The sequence below is a fragment of the Megachile rotundata genome, chromosome 14 (genome assembly GCF_050947335.1).
Source record: "Megachile rotundata isolate GNS110a chromosome 14, iyMegRotu1, whole genome shotgun sequence".
NCBI classification, from domain to species: Eukaryota; Metazoa; Arthropoda; class Insecta; order Hymenoptera; family Megachilidae; genus Megachile; species Megachile rotundata.
The window spans coordinates 4,324,825-4,342,027 of NC_134996.1; the positions used below are offsets into that span (position 1 = coordinate 4,324,825).

Below are 17,203 nucleotides of genomic sequence, written 5' to 3' on the forward strand. Positions count from 1 at the left end.
TCTACAGAATGCGTGCCGTCGTTGCCCGATGTGTTAAAATAGGTTATTATCGAAACGTTTTATTATTATTAAACATAAAAGTATTGTTAAAGTAAAAAATAGATATTGCTTGAACTCTGTGGAAATCTTTATATTCTATAAATATTGGAAAAATAGCAAACAGCTTTTTTCCCTTCCTTTTTATAGCACATTGACTAATTAGGATTTGGATACGCCTGCAAATATTTCAGCTATGAATGTATACAGGGTGTTCAGAGATTTACTAACCAGCGTTTTTCTCGTAAACGACTGGTACGAGAAAAAAATGAAAGAGGAAAAAGTGATAGTGTTTTTTACAATCAACATAACGAAGTATATAAATTTTTCGTGTTTATACTATTTTTCGAGAAGTGAAGGTAACCTTCAGTGTTTTAAATGGAATGGTATATATTTTTTTATATCACATGAAAGGGCATATCGAAACGAATTCAACGATGAACCATATCATGATCTTGAGACCCTATTCAGAGTCAGAAACAAACGAAATATTTCAAATATTTCATATTACTGTATGTACTTACCGGTATTTTTTACTGATATGTTTACATTTCGTATTCAATGTAGTTTCCATTATCATGACCTAATCATAACATAAAACTACCAAAAGTGCTTTCTAACTAATGGAAACCACCGTACCAGTCGAAAAACGCTGGCTAGTAAATCTCTGAACACCCTGTATACCATTGCCGAATTTTATAGACATTTCTAATTGTGCCATCTTCTAAACGTTACCGAAATGTTTATGTATATTTCTACCGCCTTTTTGGAATACAATTATTTATATACTTTCTCCTCTACATAAGTATTTTATTTAGCCCCTGCAACAAGTATAAATTTACATAAATTTAATTAACCGAAATGGGCTTGTTTGTCTCAGACTTCATATTGTTCGCCTAGGGCCTCCGAAAATATAAACGCGGCCTTGTGAATCGAACAAAGCGTTACGTCCGCAAATTCATCATTGACATGATCTGGCTTATCATCATACCAATTGCTTTATACTTTTCCGTTTTTCGTCAAATTTCTTTTGTAGGTATGCTTGATCTTATCATCAGACGAAAAGCTCGCGGAAAACGATTGAAATTCAGCGGCACGAAATTACGCTTTCATTGTGGAGCGTGTTTCTCGCATGAACAGGCGAAGCACACGCGGTCTATTTTGAAATGCAAAGGTTTTTTTTTCCTAAAACGCAGCAAGTAAATGGGATAGTTTGCACTCGAAATATGCTGGGAACATTCGGTCGCGAGCGAACTAAAGCTGCCCGGAAACATGTCGAGGATCAAAGCGACGAATTGCATTGGAAATTTGAGCGATTTCTTTGTACGATTTCAACTTTAAGGGCATTATGCGCACTTCCCAGCCGAGAAGTTCGGCTGGAAAGTGTTTCTTGGACTATCATTATCGTCGCTTTGCGCGTTTTATCGTTCTCTGACTGTGTTTGTTAAGATTTATCTTGCCCCAATTCTTCACGGAGCTACTTTGTTTCGTGTTTCTGAATTGCTAACGAAGCAGAAAATTGAAAACGCGCTGCAAGAATTGGCTCTAAGTTGATTTGCTCGAATAAAATTCTTTTTGAATTGTACGAAAATTATTGTAGCATAAAACGATTATTTTAACACATTTGGAAGATTAAATTTTGGAATGGTCACTTGGAAAATTAAAACAGATGAGTAATGTAATAATATTTGTACAGTAAATAAGTAAATAACATATTAATATGAATTTGTATTTGCTAACTCACTCAATTGATATGTTACAAACAGCAATATTTGATTATTTGGAGCTACGATGAAAAACATCACTGTGCTTTAAATTAATGAAACACAGATATATTTGTTTACCATATGCATTCGAACGATATTACTGATACAACATAATACGTTATGGTAAAATATTACAATAAAATTCGAAATATAACTACGAGCTAATTGTAGTTTTATTTATGGAGTGACAAATTTATTTTAATTTATTCGACCTTAGTCGAAATATCTTGAAAAGTGTTTAAATACTCTAACATTAAATATTTCATCACTGAAAAATTATTAGTTGAATTAATAAGTTAAATACAATTACAAAAACATTTAAAAACAATTGCTTTGTATTTGAAACATGCCAAATACCCTTATAATTGTGATGATGTCAGAAATCCTTGATGACGCATAGAAATTTTATGTGTTTCTAAATTCTAAGAGTGTCTAGGTATTTCAAAATTATCTTACGGCTAATATTGAAAGAAAGTGTTTTGAAACACGAGAAATAGTTATGAGTCATTAAGAAAACATTTTTGTCCTTACGAGGGACCATCCCGAAGTGATAATTTCCGATTTTGATGAAACTTGGATATAATGTAGTTCTCGAAAAAATATTCGACACGTATTTTTTTTAGCTGCCGACATTCATGTTAAGAGGGTGAAAATAGCCCCCAAAGTGGGGGGTGAAAATCACATTTTGTTTATGTAGTACAGTCAATTTGAAAGTATTGCCTCAGAAGAAATAAATTTCGAGATCTTAAAAATCCCAAAAAATACTACAGGTTTAATTCAACCGTTATATGTCGCGCTTGGAAAAATTTCGTATGAGAATTATCAGATTTGGGCATAACATTAAATTTCAATATAAATTTACATGCCAGTGAAACTATAATAAAAATTCAATCGCACAACCAATTATCAACACCTCGATAAACAAAATTGTTCCAATATGCATGGTTTCGATGCAGCTATACATGATGACGAGAGGCTTGGAGAATTTGAAAACCTCGTAGAATTTTGTTTCACCAACACATCAAGTATAACTTGTAATCGTTGTAGTAGTGTTATTTGTATAAAATGTTCGTGGTGTCAGGAGCATTTATGTTTTAATCATTTTCTAGTGGAATATCATTATTGCAATCAATATATTGAATGACCTAATACTTTCATGATGTTAAGCCTTTTAAAAAATTGCAGGAACTAATATTAAAACCAGCTCTTTTCAGAGCTCCCATATATTCATAAACGTGGAACAGCTTGGTTTCAGTTGCCAAAAACTTGAAAAAATTTGAGTGCAGAAGCCTCCTCAATAAAAGCTTTGTGTCCGCGAGGAAAAATCTTAACGGTCACCGCCGGCTAACTTTTATACTTGAGGCGGTAATTCTGGTCCCAATTGAAAAAAATTTGTCAAGTTGACTGTAAAACAGTTATCAGTAAAGACGTAGAAGCTCTTTACATACTTGATTATATGCATTCGAGGCCGCGTCCCGCAAAGGTACGATAAAAATACAACTTCGTTATCTATATTTACAATGTAAAAATGAAAATTCCATTTTATCCGTATTTTATACTTACTAGTATACTTTTCACATAAAAATTACAGGAAAATACAACAACTTTTAACCAGAAAAATGAACAAAAAAGTGTCATTTTTTAATATATTATTTAAACAAATGCGAATTTTACTTGTACATTCGGATTCCGCATTAAAAAATACACAACTTTGCAATTCAAAATGTGATTTTCACCCCCACTTTGAAGGCTATTTTTACCCCCTTAACATGAATGTCAGCAGCTAAAAAAAAAAATACATGTCAAATATTTTTTCGAGAACTATATTATATCTAAGTTTCATAAAAATCGGAAATTATCACTTCGGGATGGTCCCTTGTTAGACTACAAAAAAAAATTACAGTTTGAAATGAAGGATAATGAATATTTTATCGGTTTTATATGCATACTAATTTTCCTAACCGCAGAAGGAAAACGCAAGTTTTGTTTCAATTATTAATTAAATTCACTGTTTTAATTGATCATAATCTTTGAAGATGATAGAGTTTCGTAAAGTGATGAATTTGTGATCATCGTACGATTGGAATGATACTTAACTTATCACGTGGTCGGAGTATTAATCAAATGACTCGACATAATTGATTGATTCAAAACATTTAGCTTTTTTATTGAAACATTCAATTCAATAATAGTAAGTATATGTTAGTGTACAAACCAAGTTATTTAATTTTATGCTGATTTATTACTATTTTTGAAATTAGAACTCTTAATTAATTTTGAAACCTAAAGCAATATTATCAACCTCTAATTTATATGTAAGTCAATTTTTTATAACAGTGATAATTTGTAATGTCTACAAGTATATTTAATAAATTAAAATTAACATAATATTTTCAGTTTTCAAGTATACATTTTAACATATTTTTTGTTATAATAACGATTCTAATATTCATAATTTTATCAATAATATACCCAGAATAATAGGAACTGAAGGTGTAATTAATTTTATATTTTTCTATGCCTTTAGAGATTGCAATATCAAGTTAATAATGTAAAACGATTCAGATATCGATAAATTAATTAACAAAATAACACGAATAATCAATGCTTCTTCTGTTTGCATTGCACTACATTTGCATCAGGTTTATTTCATAAAAGATCTTTCTCAATTGTATCATTAATACTGGAACACCCTGTATAAACCTACAATAACATCTCATTCAACAATATTTAATTGATATGAAAAGTAATTGAAAATATCTAATCAATTTTATCACAATCTTCACATACTATATTGTTTATAAAAAAGAAACAAGAAATATAAACGTTAACACAAACGTTAACACTAAATTTCATTCTTAATATTATCGAATTTTCTTCAGCATCTATGGACTATTGCAAACTTTTCTAAAAAGTGCTTAAAACGTCGACTGATCATTTATTTTTACAATAAATTTAGTACAAAATTAAAAATTGCAGATAAAACATTTATAACTAATATTTCTGTGAAGTTCTTTAGTATAAGAAGGAAGAAAAAATTTTAATTTTAATTACTTATGTTGTCATTATTTTATCGAGAAGCAACAAATAATAAACAAAAATAAAATAAAAACAATAAATATTTTGTAAAAGAGTTTTGTAAATAAGCTTTATGATGTTCGAAGACAAAAATAAAAAACAAAGGAATTTAAATAACTTTAAAAAATTTAATAACAGTTTCTGAAAAATCAATTCTTTCATTATATTATTTAAAAAATCAATACATATAATATTTAAAAATCAGTAAGAATAGACACTACTACAACGCGAAATAATTTGAATGATTCCTGCAACAGGACTTCCGTCAAAGAGGAAGTCTAGTTCTCCAAATGATCAGCAGATGGCACTGATAGAGACTAATTCATACATAGATGCAGTCTACATACGTACACGTGATAGTTTCACGATACGTCGTTACGATAGGCTTCGAGTCACGGTCGTTCGAAGTGCACGTGAGCTTCAAATGAACGGGATCTCGTTTCATTCAGAAACTACGAAGCCGCGGTTCTGCTAACCGCGTCTCGAATCTGCACATATTTCACCAACTATAGTGCTGCATACGACACGTGTTCATCTTTGACGTGCCGAAATGACGCTACAAGCGATTAAATGGGAAAACGGCAGACTGGAGATCCTCGATCAGATACTGTTGCCGGCGATTTCTCGGTACATTCCTGTCAAAGGTGTGGAGGATGGTTGGAAAGTGATCAATAATATGCAGGTACGTTTCTTTATAGAAAATATAAAAATAAATCTTTCGTAGTTGATTTCAATAGCTTACATGGATGAAAATATCGTTTTAAAGTGTACAGATATGTTAAGTAAAAAAATAAAATATTACACCATTTAAGTCAAAATAAAATAATTCCATGATACTTTGGAATGATTTGTGCAAGTAGAATTACTTTATTCAAATTGCTTATTGACTATGAAAGAATTATTGATTATTTTAATGGAGCAAGTTTGCTCTATAATTTTGATTAAGTTTGTGTGATTTGTGCAGGTTCGAGGTGCACCAGCTATAGCCATTGTAGGCTGTTTAAGTTTAGCGACAGAGATTAAGAATGAAGAATACATGGACAAAAAGAGTCTTCGAAGAGACATAGAGGGTAAATTGAATTATTTAGTGTCTGCCCGTCCAACAGCAGTTAATATGAAAATTGCAGCAGAAGAATTAATTCAGTTGGCTAATAAACTTAGCAAAGATGAGACTGTTAATGTCATTGAAATGAAACAAAGGTATGAGAACTAGTTTTATGTAATTCATTTTCATCATTAATAAAATTGATGACTATTTATAGGTTTCTTCAAGCCATAGAAGCTATGCTTGATAAGGATATTGCTGATAATAAAGCAATTGGAGACTATGGTGCACAAGAGATTTTAAAAAATGTGTCCGGGGATAACTTTGTCAGAATTTTGACACATTGTAATACTGGCAGCCTTGCGACAGCAGGTTATGGCACAGCTTTAGGTGTTATTAGATCTCTCCATAAAAAAAATAGTCTTGGTAACGTTTGCATGATCTTAGTCACTAACAATTATTTACAATTTAATGAAGTTATGCAGTACTATTTACCGTTACAGAACATGCATATTGCTCAGAAACAAGGCCATACAATCAAGGAGCACGATTGACTGCATATGAATTAGTTTATGAAAAAATTCCTGCCACTCTCATTTGCGATGACATGGTAGCAGCACTAATGAAATCAAGAAATATTTCTGCTGTAGTCGTTGGAGCAGATAGAGTCGCAGCAAATGGTGATACCGCAAATAAAATTGGAACTTATCAAGTAAGATATAAAATTACATTACATTGGTTGTAATCTCTAAAACATTATTTATATTGCTAACACTTTAATTGCATTATCTTTAGATTGCAATTGTAGCTAAGTATCATAATGTCCCATTCTATGTGGCGGCACCACGAACCTCTATAGACTTTAGTATACCTAGTGGTGATCATATTATTATCGAAGAAAGGCCAGAAAGGGAATTAACCCATATTAACAATCAGCGAGTCGCTGCACCTGGAATACAGTGCTGGAACCCAGCCTTCGACGTAACCCCTGCTAGTCTGATTAGAGGCATTATAACAGAAGTTGGAGTGTACAGACCCAAAGATTTGATACAATTGAAGAACTGTGAGAACTTGTAAAAGCAGAAGTGACTAATACAAGGAAAGAGAAAATCTTTTTGATGCATTTATACAAAAGGATTAATTAGTGGTTCCAATGTTACAAAAAACTTGTTAGCAGGTCTTGTTTATTTAAAAATTTCGCGTTATAATAAAATTGTTGGCAGGTTACGCTTATTTCAAACGTTAAGCCTGATGAACGCAGAAAAATGTACCGTGGATATACGTATTTGCGTTTAAAAATGCCTTATTAACCTCGCTGTGATTTTTACAAATATATTTATAGTGATGACTACCTTGAATAGATAGTTGTATTGATATTACGAGAAAATATCGCTAATCGTGATTACAAAATATAAAATAATCGAAAACATTTTTGTAATAATGCATTTGTACGATTATGGTTAACCCGCGTATCATCAGATGGCGCGCGTAATCAAAAATTTGACGGAAGACCACATACAGTTAACCATTTTCAATTTTGTGTCGCGTAAATGATTTAATTTTATCGCAAAATGGATTATTTATCATGTCCGTGAATATATTTAAAAATATACATTTTTACATATACCAAGTGTGATAATAGACTATGATTATATACGAGCGATAAAGTGACCGATTTGAGTGAAAGAAATTTTGTAAATTCCCGCGTTACATTATGATCTAATTATTTGTACTTTCGATTTATTTAACAACATTAGTGATTCTTCGATAAATTTATTGCATTTTCAAATATAATACAAACGTTTCTCGCAACCATAATATTGTGTTAACTATTGAATTAACTGAAGCCAAGGTGTACCGTAACAATCGATTTCCTTGTAATCGATAAGTCCTATCGGTGTCGGTTGTGCGGCTTCGTCCCGCGTTTTCACGTGGACGCGTTTATACACGATCAGTCGGGGACGTGATTTTGACCGGAAACGTTTGTGATACAGAATCGAAAGTTGTCAATCGGATACAGTGCGAATCGAATGTTTACATTGTAACGGCGACGGACAGATTCGACAGTCGGCGAATTGCGACGCGTGCAGTTCCTTCGGGATAACTTGAGGATCTATTTTCGCCGTTGAAATGCGCGCGGGAACACGTTCGCGGCGGGTTTCTCGAACCGTGGTGCTTTAGTACGGCCAGTCTCTCCGCTTCGTGCAGAACTTCGCCGATCCCGGAATAGTTTTCGGCGGTTGCTCCGTTAAAGTTTTTCGTGTGGCCGTCGCACAGGCCAATCTGCAGTCGTTTGCTCGCGAGTTTACCGTACATAACCCCGAAAACAGTTGTGTGTGAATCGGTCAACTCCGCGTAAAAGTATCGTTTCTCGATTTCTTTCGGACGGTTCGCTTGCTTTAACGGTCGTTCACCCTGGAAGCTGATACGGAGAACACGAGGATGGATGCCACGGACGTCCTCGGTCCTGACGCTTCGTCGGGAAACGACGAGGGTGTTCTGAACAACAACGAAAACGATGATGCGCCTACCGTTGAGGAGACGTACGAGGTCACCACCACGAAGCGTAAAACCATTCGGACCAGCTATAAGATCCAAGAAGTAAGTGACGACACATATAAGTGACACGTGCGAATTACGGTAACCTGGGTTCGTCGCTAGCGCCCCGACGTGGGTGTATCAGAAACAGAATCGCCGCGTGCGTATGAGCTGTCCTTGTGCAGGCCTTAAAAAATGCCCTTCTTCGAAAAACTAGTTAAATGACTACAGTGTATGTATTTCCAGTGCAACATAGGCTTTCTTTAGTTAGAAGCAGGAATAGAGGGCGAGGGACCTCCATCATTTGTTTTCGTTTTTGGAACGGTCTAAAAGAAACTTAACGTACATATAAAGCTGTATAACGCGAGGATATACAATATAATGGTGTTGCACAGCATGTAATAATGTAAGGCGAGATAATACAACGCGTGGTAGCATAACATGAGGCTATATTACGTGTGTCGATATAACGCGGGTTTATACTATGCATAGCAATGCAACGCGAAAATATACAACACGTAGCAATATATCTCGAGATTATGCAACGCATAGTGATATAATGCAGCGCTATACCACGTGTGGTGTTTTATAGTGGGTAAGGTAACACGAGGATATGCAAGATGAAGCTATATAACACGTGATGGTATATCGCAAGGTGAATCTAACGTGATGTTAGACTACGTAATGTACAGTATAATTATAAACTATATCACATTTGAATACAAAGCAATATGCAATATAAAGAAAGGCTACAGAACTTTAACGTATATAATGTGTGATAATATAGTGTGTGTTTATTAAATGCAAGACTGTATAATAGGATATTATACAACGCGTAGTAATAATATAATGCGTTTAAATAATGAGTGGTGATACAACGCAAGTTTTATACAACTCGAGAATAGGCAATGCTCTACAATATGTGATAATGTAACGCGAGACTATGTTATACGTGGCTATATAACGCGACATTATACAAAATTAAAGTATACAAATATATAATTCGAGGCTACACACGAAAATGTAACTCGAAACTATTCGTCGCGTAGTAATGAATCGCAGGGATTATATCTTGCATGATAATATATTGTGATATGATACTACATTTGATAATATAATGTGCGGTTATATAATGTGTGGTGATATAATGCGAGACTGTATAATATGAGGCTATAACTATATATTGTTAGACTATATCACTCGTGATATAATGATATAATCTGAGGCTATTCAACACAAAACTGTGCAATATAATTATACATATATCTATACAACTCGAGAGTATACAAGCAAGGCTATACAAGGCGTGGTGATATAAGAAGAGTTTACTGTAGTAATATTCTTTTAGCGAATCGTTAACTCTTTTGTTGCAACTATACTATGTAAAACAATAAACTATTAAATTCTTGTCTTTTGTTAGACCTAAACGAGGTCCAAGTAATACAATTCCTAATACTGTCAAAGATATTTCTTGTCTTTTGTGATTTTGATTCTCTGTTATATCTTCTCAAAATATTACAAATTCGTAATATTATATCATTTTTCTTTAAATAAATTTTCATATTAAAAAATAGTTGTTTTTTACTATTTTCTTATTAGTGATACCTATAATTATTCAAAAATGCATTTTTTTCTTAATTATAAAAATTATGCAACAAAGGATTAAAAAAAAGTGTGTCTTCAAGAAAGTAGGATTTAGTAGAGATAAATAGGAATTTCCGTCAGGAAGCCTACGTTGTATTGGGTGTCCATTATTCATTTGTGGTTTAGTGTAAGAACTGCCAATGTCATATTTTTTTACAAAAATGAGATAACCAGTACTGAAAATTTAAATCATTGTATACTCTATTCAAAGAATAATTTCAAATTTTACCTAGAAATGGTTATAATAGCAAATGCCAACATTTTTCTCGAAATAAACTTTCTACAAAAAATACCAAAACTAAACAGTTCTCAATAATCTAGTCTTTAATTCGTTCATTTATATCAGAAAAACAACATTTAAAATTTATGTCAGAAATAATATTGGTTCTAATATTGGTACTTCTTGCATTAAATTACAGAACATATCCATGGGATTTCTTAAATTGGGTCATGAGAATATGTATCACTTCTCTGATTTAACTACTATTAAGCGGTGAACAATTTGCACTCCTACACGCGGCGGTTCTGGTTACAAACGCGTCATCGTACATTGTCAAATCGCCTTAAATCTCGATGAATTCGACTAGTTGAAAAACTATTTGTCTCTCGTTTTGTTTAATGCACAACAAAACGAGCATCATCAAATCGGACGTCGTCGCAGCCGGTTCGGTACACGCGTCGAAAAACGATGACTCGAGATTTAAAGCGTTCTTCGAGAGTACGACCGATATGTCGGCGATTCGTGCAACGCCAGAAATAAACGCGCAGACCGTTCTGTTCTGACGGTGGCTCGAAAATCTCGGTTCATTCTGATATTCGTCAAGGATAAACGGACTTATTTCGATCCACCGGATTCGGTGGGATTTACCAACTTTATTTGGCGCGTAACCGTACTCGGTCGCGATGAAAATTGGGCGTTATGCCCGTGCTATCGCCGACAATGAATAAACTTACGCGCCAACAGGATTCCGAGCTTTCCTTTGGCACCTTATCGCCGCATTTCTCCCGGCCACTTTTGATGATAATTTTGAATACGATTTACAGTCGCATGTTTTTATTGTTATGTCATTTAATTCAATAATAAAGAACGTAGATCTGAGATAATGTTCTTATACGTATATAAGTAAAGATTTATAAGACAAATATTGATTAACTTGTTAACATTGTAACATTGACTTTGGCCACTAGAGTAAACATCATTTATTTGTTAGTGTGGTAGTAGACCACTAGACTGCGGAAGTTTACGTAAAGACGATATTCTGTAAATAAGCAAAATATATGCAAAATGTTTGCGAAATTTAAAGAGGATAAATATAGTAAGTACACATCTTTCTAGGGATTAAAATATCACTTTAATTGAGATAATTTTAATTAATTAATGCAGATATATATATTTTATATTCGTTACGGAAATAATTATACTATATTGTACATTTGAAGCTACTACACCGCGTTTTCTAACTTTAATAAACAGGAAATTGATACGATTTTTTGTTATTCCGAACAATATCTTTTATAAATTTTGAACAGATGAAATTTTTATCTATTTCAAATGATAATCCTTAAATGTGAAAATATTTCTTCTTAATTTTTAAAAAAATTGTTTGTTATAGTTTAGTATAAAAATAATATAAAAGAAGGCTTTTAAAAATTCTTTAAAATTTCATTTTGTTATTCATTTTAACACTTAGGTTATTTTTATGTTTGAAAATTGCGTTAGTAATAAAACAATCTTCATAATAATTCTCAGTAAGTTTAAAAGTCCCTACTGAAATTCGGAGCCAAGTATACAGAATTTAATAGGGATTTAATTACCGTTCGACACTTAATTTAGTCTAAATTAGTTTTAATTTGAATTTAAAATTTAATTTCACCCAGTGTAGGACGATCTTAAACTTTCATTTAGATCTGATTTAATTTAAGCTCGGTAAATGTGGAATTTTCTGTGCATTCTAATTTTATTTTCAGAATTCTGTAAATTAAAAGATACATTTAGTAAAGGAATTAAAATTAATAACTAGAAAAGAAAAGAATATTTTACAAATGTTATTGTGTATATAAACATAGAAGTGTTTATTTTATATTAAAGTCGGTATTCATTAATTGAAATTTGTACATATAGGGCCTTATTTCTGTGGGTATTGATGTTTTTATTAATACTAAAAATTAGAGTCAAGTGAAGAAAACACAAAATAAATCATCGTTGACCGAATTATATTTTAGAAAACAAAAAGTAAAATATTGGCATTAATGTTCGCCATATAAAATGTATAAAAATGTTCAATGTTCATTTTATACAGCACTTAATTTATTAAATTGTTTTGCTTTTCGTTTGAAGAATCAACATTAATATTGTTCAAATAATTATTTAATATAAATATAATTAATATAAAATTGAAGAATAATATAAAAGTAACACAATGTATAATATTTGGTTTAAGAACCGAATGTTAGGGTGATACGTAAATACTTGCATAAAAACTATATACTAATTTTCAAATATTTAATTCAGAGTATATCAAAAAGTTATATTGAAGAACTGTTCGACAATTCAATATGAAATCCTCAATTTTGTCGGAAGTAAAATACATTATCGAACAGAAACTTTTTAATCAAAATTAATACGAATGAAACAGAAAAATGCAAAAGTTCAACCAGATAACATTTTTAAATTTTACAATTATACAACCTAATAATTCCTTGCAAAATTATCTTTTATACTTTTCTGAAACCTGAATTAATGTACTTCGCAATAAGCTACGCGCAGAATATAAAAATCTTTTCCAAACTTTCTATGAAACTCTGAAAACAGTTTCAGAGAAGTTTGAAGGATTCTCAATAACAAACCACACCTCCACACAACGCCCACCCTTTCATCCTTTTAAACAACAATTTAAAACGCGAAAATAGAAACAATGCGTTTCACGTGTGTCGTGAATCAGATATTTCAAAAAATTCATCAAACTTTGCGCGTTTCGCGTTTTTTTATCACACCAAACTGAATATTTTTGATAGGTTGTTTTGATGCTTGTTTAAAGCAGAGCGAAATGAAAATATAATAGGGAAGTTCGCGTAGGAAATTAACCTTCAGCTGAATTTAGAGTGACCGAAAATAATTTTTGATTTTTCCATCATGTTCATATATGGAAATGAATTATGTAACAAAATTTACAAATATTCTTTTTACAACATATATTATATTTTATTTGCTTTGGCCGTTTAATGTTGATAATTTATATCTACAACTGTTAATACATGACTGTAATGGTGGTCACTGATGACCGATGCGTCGCTATGCTACAAATTTAAGCGAATGATAAAGAGTCTTGTATTTAAAATTTATTTATATCTTTTAATATATTATTTGTTTGTATTTTGGAAAGTTGTAACATATACATTTTTTATTCTGTGAAGTTTGAATGTATAAAATTTTTATTTTGGGACCATTTAATACTGACACTTTTTATCCTAGGAAGTTTTAATACATACAGATTGTCTCACAATTAGTGTAGGTCCCTGAAATGGACGATAGGTGACGTGATTCTGAATAAGATTTCCCTTAGCAAAAATGGGCTTTGAAGCTCCGTTTTTGAATTATTAAGGAAGAACGCGGACCAATCAAAGCGCGAGGATTACGCATGCTCAGACACGAGAACGACAGCTTGAAACCTAGCGGCTGAACGCGCGCAATCCTCGCGCTCTGATTGGTCCGTGTTTTTCCTTAATAATTCAAAAACGAAGCTTCAAACTCCATTTTCGCAAAGGAAAATCTTGTTCAGAATGGCGTCCTCTACCACCCCTTTCAGGGAGTAACACTAGTTACGGGACACCCTGTATATAAAATTTGTATGTATTTTTACAATAACATAAAATTAAAACAATATATTGAAATAGAAATGTATACATTTAGGTGCCAACATAAATGTTGAGAATATCTATAAAGGGTTAAAAGTAAAGAAATATTGTTGAGGAAGAGGTTTAATAGTATGAGTCTATATTTCAACAATTTCAAGTATGTTATAAGTGCAACTATTTATGCAAAAACTATATGAATATCTCTGTTTTTCGAAAGAATATAATTTTCTTTTACGTAGATCAATTCTTTCAAAAATTCTGCATGAAAAAGTACTACAATTTAATAGTAAAAAACAGAAATTACATTTTTCGAAAAGTGTATCATATCTCAAACATCTTTTACTTGTTGTCATTGTACTATAATACTTTTTTCGTACAGTAATGCACTGAATTGTTTATGTGAATAAATATAATTACGAAATGTAAATAAATATAAATATAATTGTGTTATATAAATATAACATGCTTTATACCGATTAATCCTTTTCATCATCCTGCATTAAAACATACTAGAGTTCAATGTTAAAATTAAAACCATGTTTTGTGAGGAATTTTTGTATAAAATATTTCATTTTTAAATTTATAATATTTCACGATCTTTAATTTTTACACTTATATCTGTTTTTGTAAAATTAATTCATATAAAAAATAACAGTTTCATTTTAAAAAATGGTGCATTTGCGTATTTTATGTGCATCATTACATTTATGAAAAGTTGAAATTGCAGAAATTTGTAGGCCTGTTTATATCACTTGACTTTTTCTTCTTTGACTTCTTTTCCATTTTTAAATGTTTCAAAGGTATGGTTTAATATATAATCTATAAGGTCTAATTTTAATTTTATTTTAATACTTTGATTACTGCTATCAGATATTTATGATTTTTTACCCTATAATTTTACACTTCATTCTTATTCATTCTATCGAATGCTAATTGCCGGATAATGTGATAATTTTGCAACGTACACTAATTTCATGAAACATAATTCCATCAGTAATGTCTCATAAATACATCAAATAATAGTATGTAAAATTGCAAGAAATAAATTCCACAGAATGCGCGGCCATCAAAGTGTTAGATTAATGATAGGTTATTTTCAGTACTGATATTTATAGATATTGATTTATTTGAAATATTAGTCGTTTCAAATTTAGCTGAACGAGCAATAGTTCAAGGAACTATAAATAGCCGATATTATTTTGAGAAACTTTTACAACAATTTGCTATAAGCAAAACTCTTGAAATAGTTTATTATACCTACAATAACATCGTGTCTTTGTGGTACAACCATCTTAAATGTTTCCGTTTATTTTTATCGTTTATGAACGGTCTTCTTAGCAGAACATTACTATGCAAAATTTTTCATTATTCATTCATTTGTTCCTGAGTTTATATCTTGCGCCACAAAGGTTAAATCGACGCGACACGGTGTAACGTGGAATAAGAAAGATTAGTCGAGCGGCGTTAATGCAAAATGAGGGACAATAAGCGCGATTTACTCAGATTCTACGTCATTGTCGGTAAGACGCTTTTAGATCTGGCAACGAACTCACTTCGAACGGAGAAAACGAAGAAGAACGCGAATACGATGGTCGATGAATGCTCGACGAATGTCGATCGTTCAAAAAAAAAAGGGATATTTTATCTCGTATGTTTCTTTCATGAAAATAATTGTCTTCTGCTTCCAAATATTCTACAATTTGTTTCTCGTTATTCGCGTGAAATTGTGGTAAAATAATGGTTCATCAACTTGTTGACTGGTAACGTAAACATAATAAATAAAGGTGTTAACGTGGGAGTTGCTTGAATGAAATTTTACTTAAATACTATGTACGCGAAGGTGTATTGTACATTTATTATCGTTGAAAATGGGAAGAACGTTCATTCATTCACGTGTCTAGTAAAATTATTTAATCATTTCGAGTGTTACGCGTAACATTGAAAAGTACAACTACATCCTTTCTTAATAAAACTATATTATTTTCAATGTATGTATTAATCGATTCAATTTTTATTTTTTACAAACAAAATTTGACGTCTTGAAGCTATTAACTTAACAGTTATTGCAGTTTAAAATTCACTATTGAAGGATTTGTAAGAAAACCAAAGTATTCAATGTAAAAGAGTTATTAAATAATAAAAATTTTCAGTTAACACAATTGAAACAGAACAAAAGAAAAATAATTGTCTCGAGATTTTTAATATTCGTATGCAATGTTACGCGTTCAGCATAGTTCACCGAATATCCCCACTGTCTTAGGTGACGCTTTACATTCTTGGAAAAAAAGACGCTGTCCGCGTTCGAAAAAGAACAAGTAAATAAAAAATGACCTCGCGCATGACACGACACGATGGACGTAACGGATACGTTCATACAGAAAACTGATCCTATATTGTTGTGGTATATCAGCAGATGTTACATATTTACAAGTTTCGAATGGTTCTCCGCTAAAATATTTTTTCATTCTTTTATTTATATGGTTTAAGCGCTATACCATTTGAGGAATTGTAGTTTGAAAACTTCAGTTCAGTTTTTTATTTTAATAGTTTCGTTTAAGAATTCTACTTTTTTATTTTTTGGTATTTCAGTGGCGCCTTTTTGCTTTTCACACCATATCAATCGACGAAAACGACATGATAAATGAAGACACGGTTTTACCGGACAGGTGGCAATGAACGTGTTAATGCCCGACTTACATTTTGTTTCTGTCGTTCTGAATATTTTTAGAAAAATTACTTTTAAATATCTCGAATATAATAAGAGGGTAAGAATACGCTGCTTCTTTGTAACTTGTGTAATTACAATTATAACTTGTAATTGTGATAGCCTGTTTTTTATACATCAACGGGCAAAAGTTCATACAGTACACAATTTCGCGTACAAACGTTAGTACCGAAAAACTCAAACCTCTGATCGCACTGAAATTTTAATCAAAACTAACCCTTAAATAGAAAAGATGTTAAAAATACATCTACTGAAATAGGAAAAGAAATAGTAAATGTGTTTGAAAAAGAAATTAGTAATTTACTAATATTTCATAATACTTTTTTATTTTTACACAATTTTATTCTTTTAATACAATTATTTTAATACAATGCTTTATATGATGTTTAATATTTTTGTCTTTGCGAAAAGGGTATAAGGTATACAAAGGAAATTAATTTTAATAAATGGACATTTGTGTTGCTCATTTTTTGAAGCATTAATCACTCACTCATCGTAGACACTAAAAAAGTTTCC

The 17,203-nt window shown here is 31.6% G+C and overlaps 3 protein-coding genes across 6 annotated transcripts in view; all 3 read left to right on the forward strand.

The window, feature by feature from the left end:
- The window catches only part of LOC100881525 (zinc finger and BTB domain-containing protein 8A), a 197,806-nt gene extending 192,451 nt beyond the window's left edge, over window positions 1-5,355 (forward strand). Inside the window, exon 5 of the mRNA XM_012279160.2 lies at window positions 5,213-5,355. Coding sequence (XP_012134550.1) covers window positions 5,213-5,355 — 143 coding nt within the window. The remainder of the gene's footprint in view (window positions 1-5,212) is intronic.
- A 73-nt stretch (window positions 5,356-5,428) lies between these two features.
- Window positions 5,429-7,283, forward strand: LOC100881809 (methylthioribose-1-phosphate isomerase). Of its 2 annotated transcripts, none has more exons than XM_003700591.3 (5): window positions 5,429-5,562; window positions 5,845-6,080; window positions 6,143-6,351; window positions 6,429-6,637; window positions 6,721-7,283. In XM_003700591.3, the coding sequence occupies exons 1-5, from the start codon at window positions 5,431-5,433 to the stop codon at window positions 7,000-7,002; spliced, it is 1,068 nt and encodes a 355-aa protein (XP_003700639.2). In that variant the 5' UTR covers window positions 5,429-5,430; the 3' UTR covers window positions 7,003-7,283. The 2 variants fall into 2 exon arrangements, with proteins under 2 accessions (XP_003700639.2, XP_012134569.2); XM_012279179.2 differs by having other exon boundaries at window positions 6,447-6,637.
- A 600-nt stretch (window positions 7,284-7,883) lies between these two features.
- tmod (tropomodulin) overlaps window positions 7,884-17,203 on the forward strand; it is a 515,016-nt gene continuing 505,696 nt past the window's right edge. For all 3 annotated transcript variants that reach the window (XM_012279167.2, XM_076539662.1, XM_076539659.1), the window contains exon 1: window positions 7,884-8,526. In XM_012279167.2, coding sequence (XP_012134557.1) covers window positions 8,368-8,526 — 159 coding nt within the window. In that variant the 5' untranslated portion in view covers window positions 7,884-8,367. The remainder of the gene's footprint in view (window positions 8,527-17,203) is intronic.

Coding starts and splice junctions, on each gene's coding strand:
- LOC100881809 (XM_003700591.3), top strand. CDS start 5,431: ATGACGCTACAAGCGATTAAATGGGAAAACGGCAGACTGGAGATCCTC. Junction 5,563..5,844: donor AAGTGATCAATAATATGCAG/GTACGTTTCTTT, acceptor TGATTTGTGCAG/GTTCGAGGTGCACCAGCTAT. Junction 6,638..6,720: donor ATAAAATTGGAACTTATCAA/GTAAGATATAAA, acceptor CATTATCTTTAG/ATTGCAATTGTAGCTAAGTA.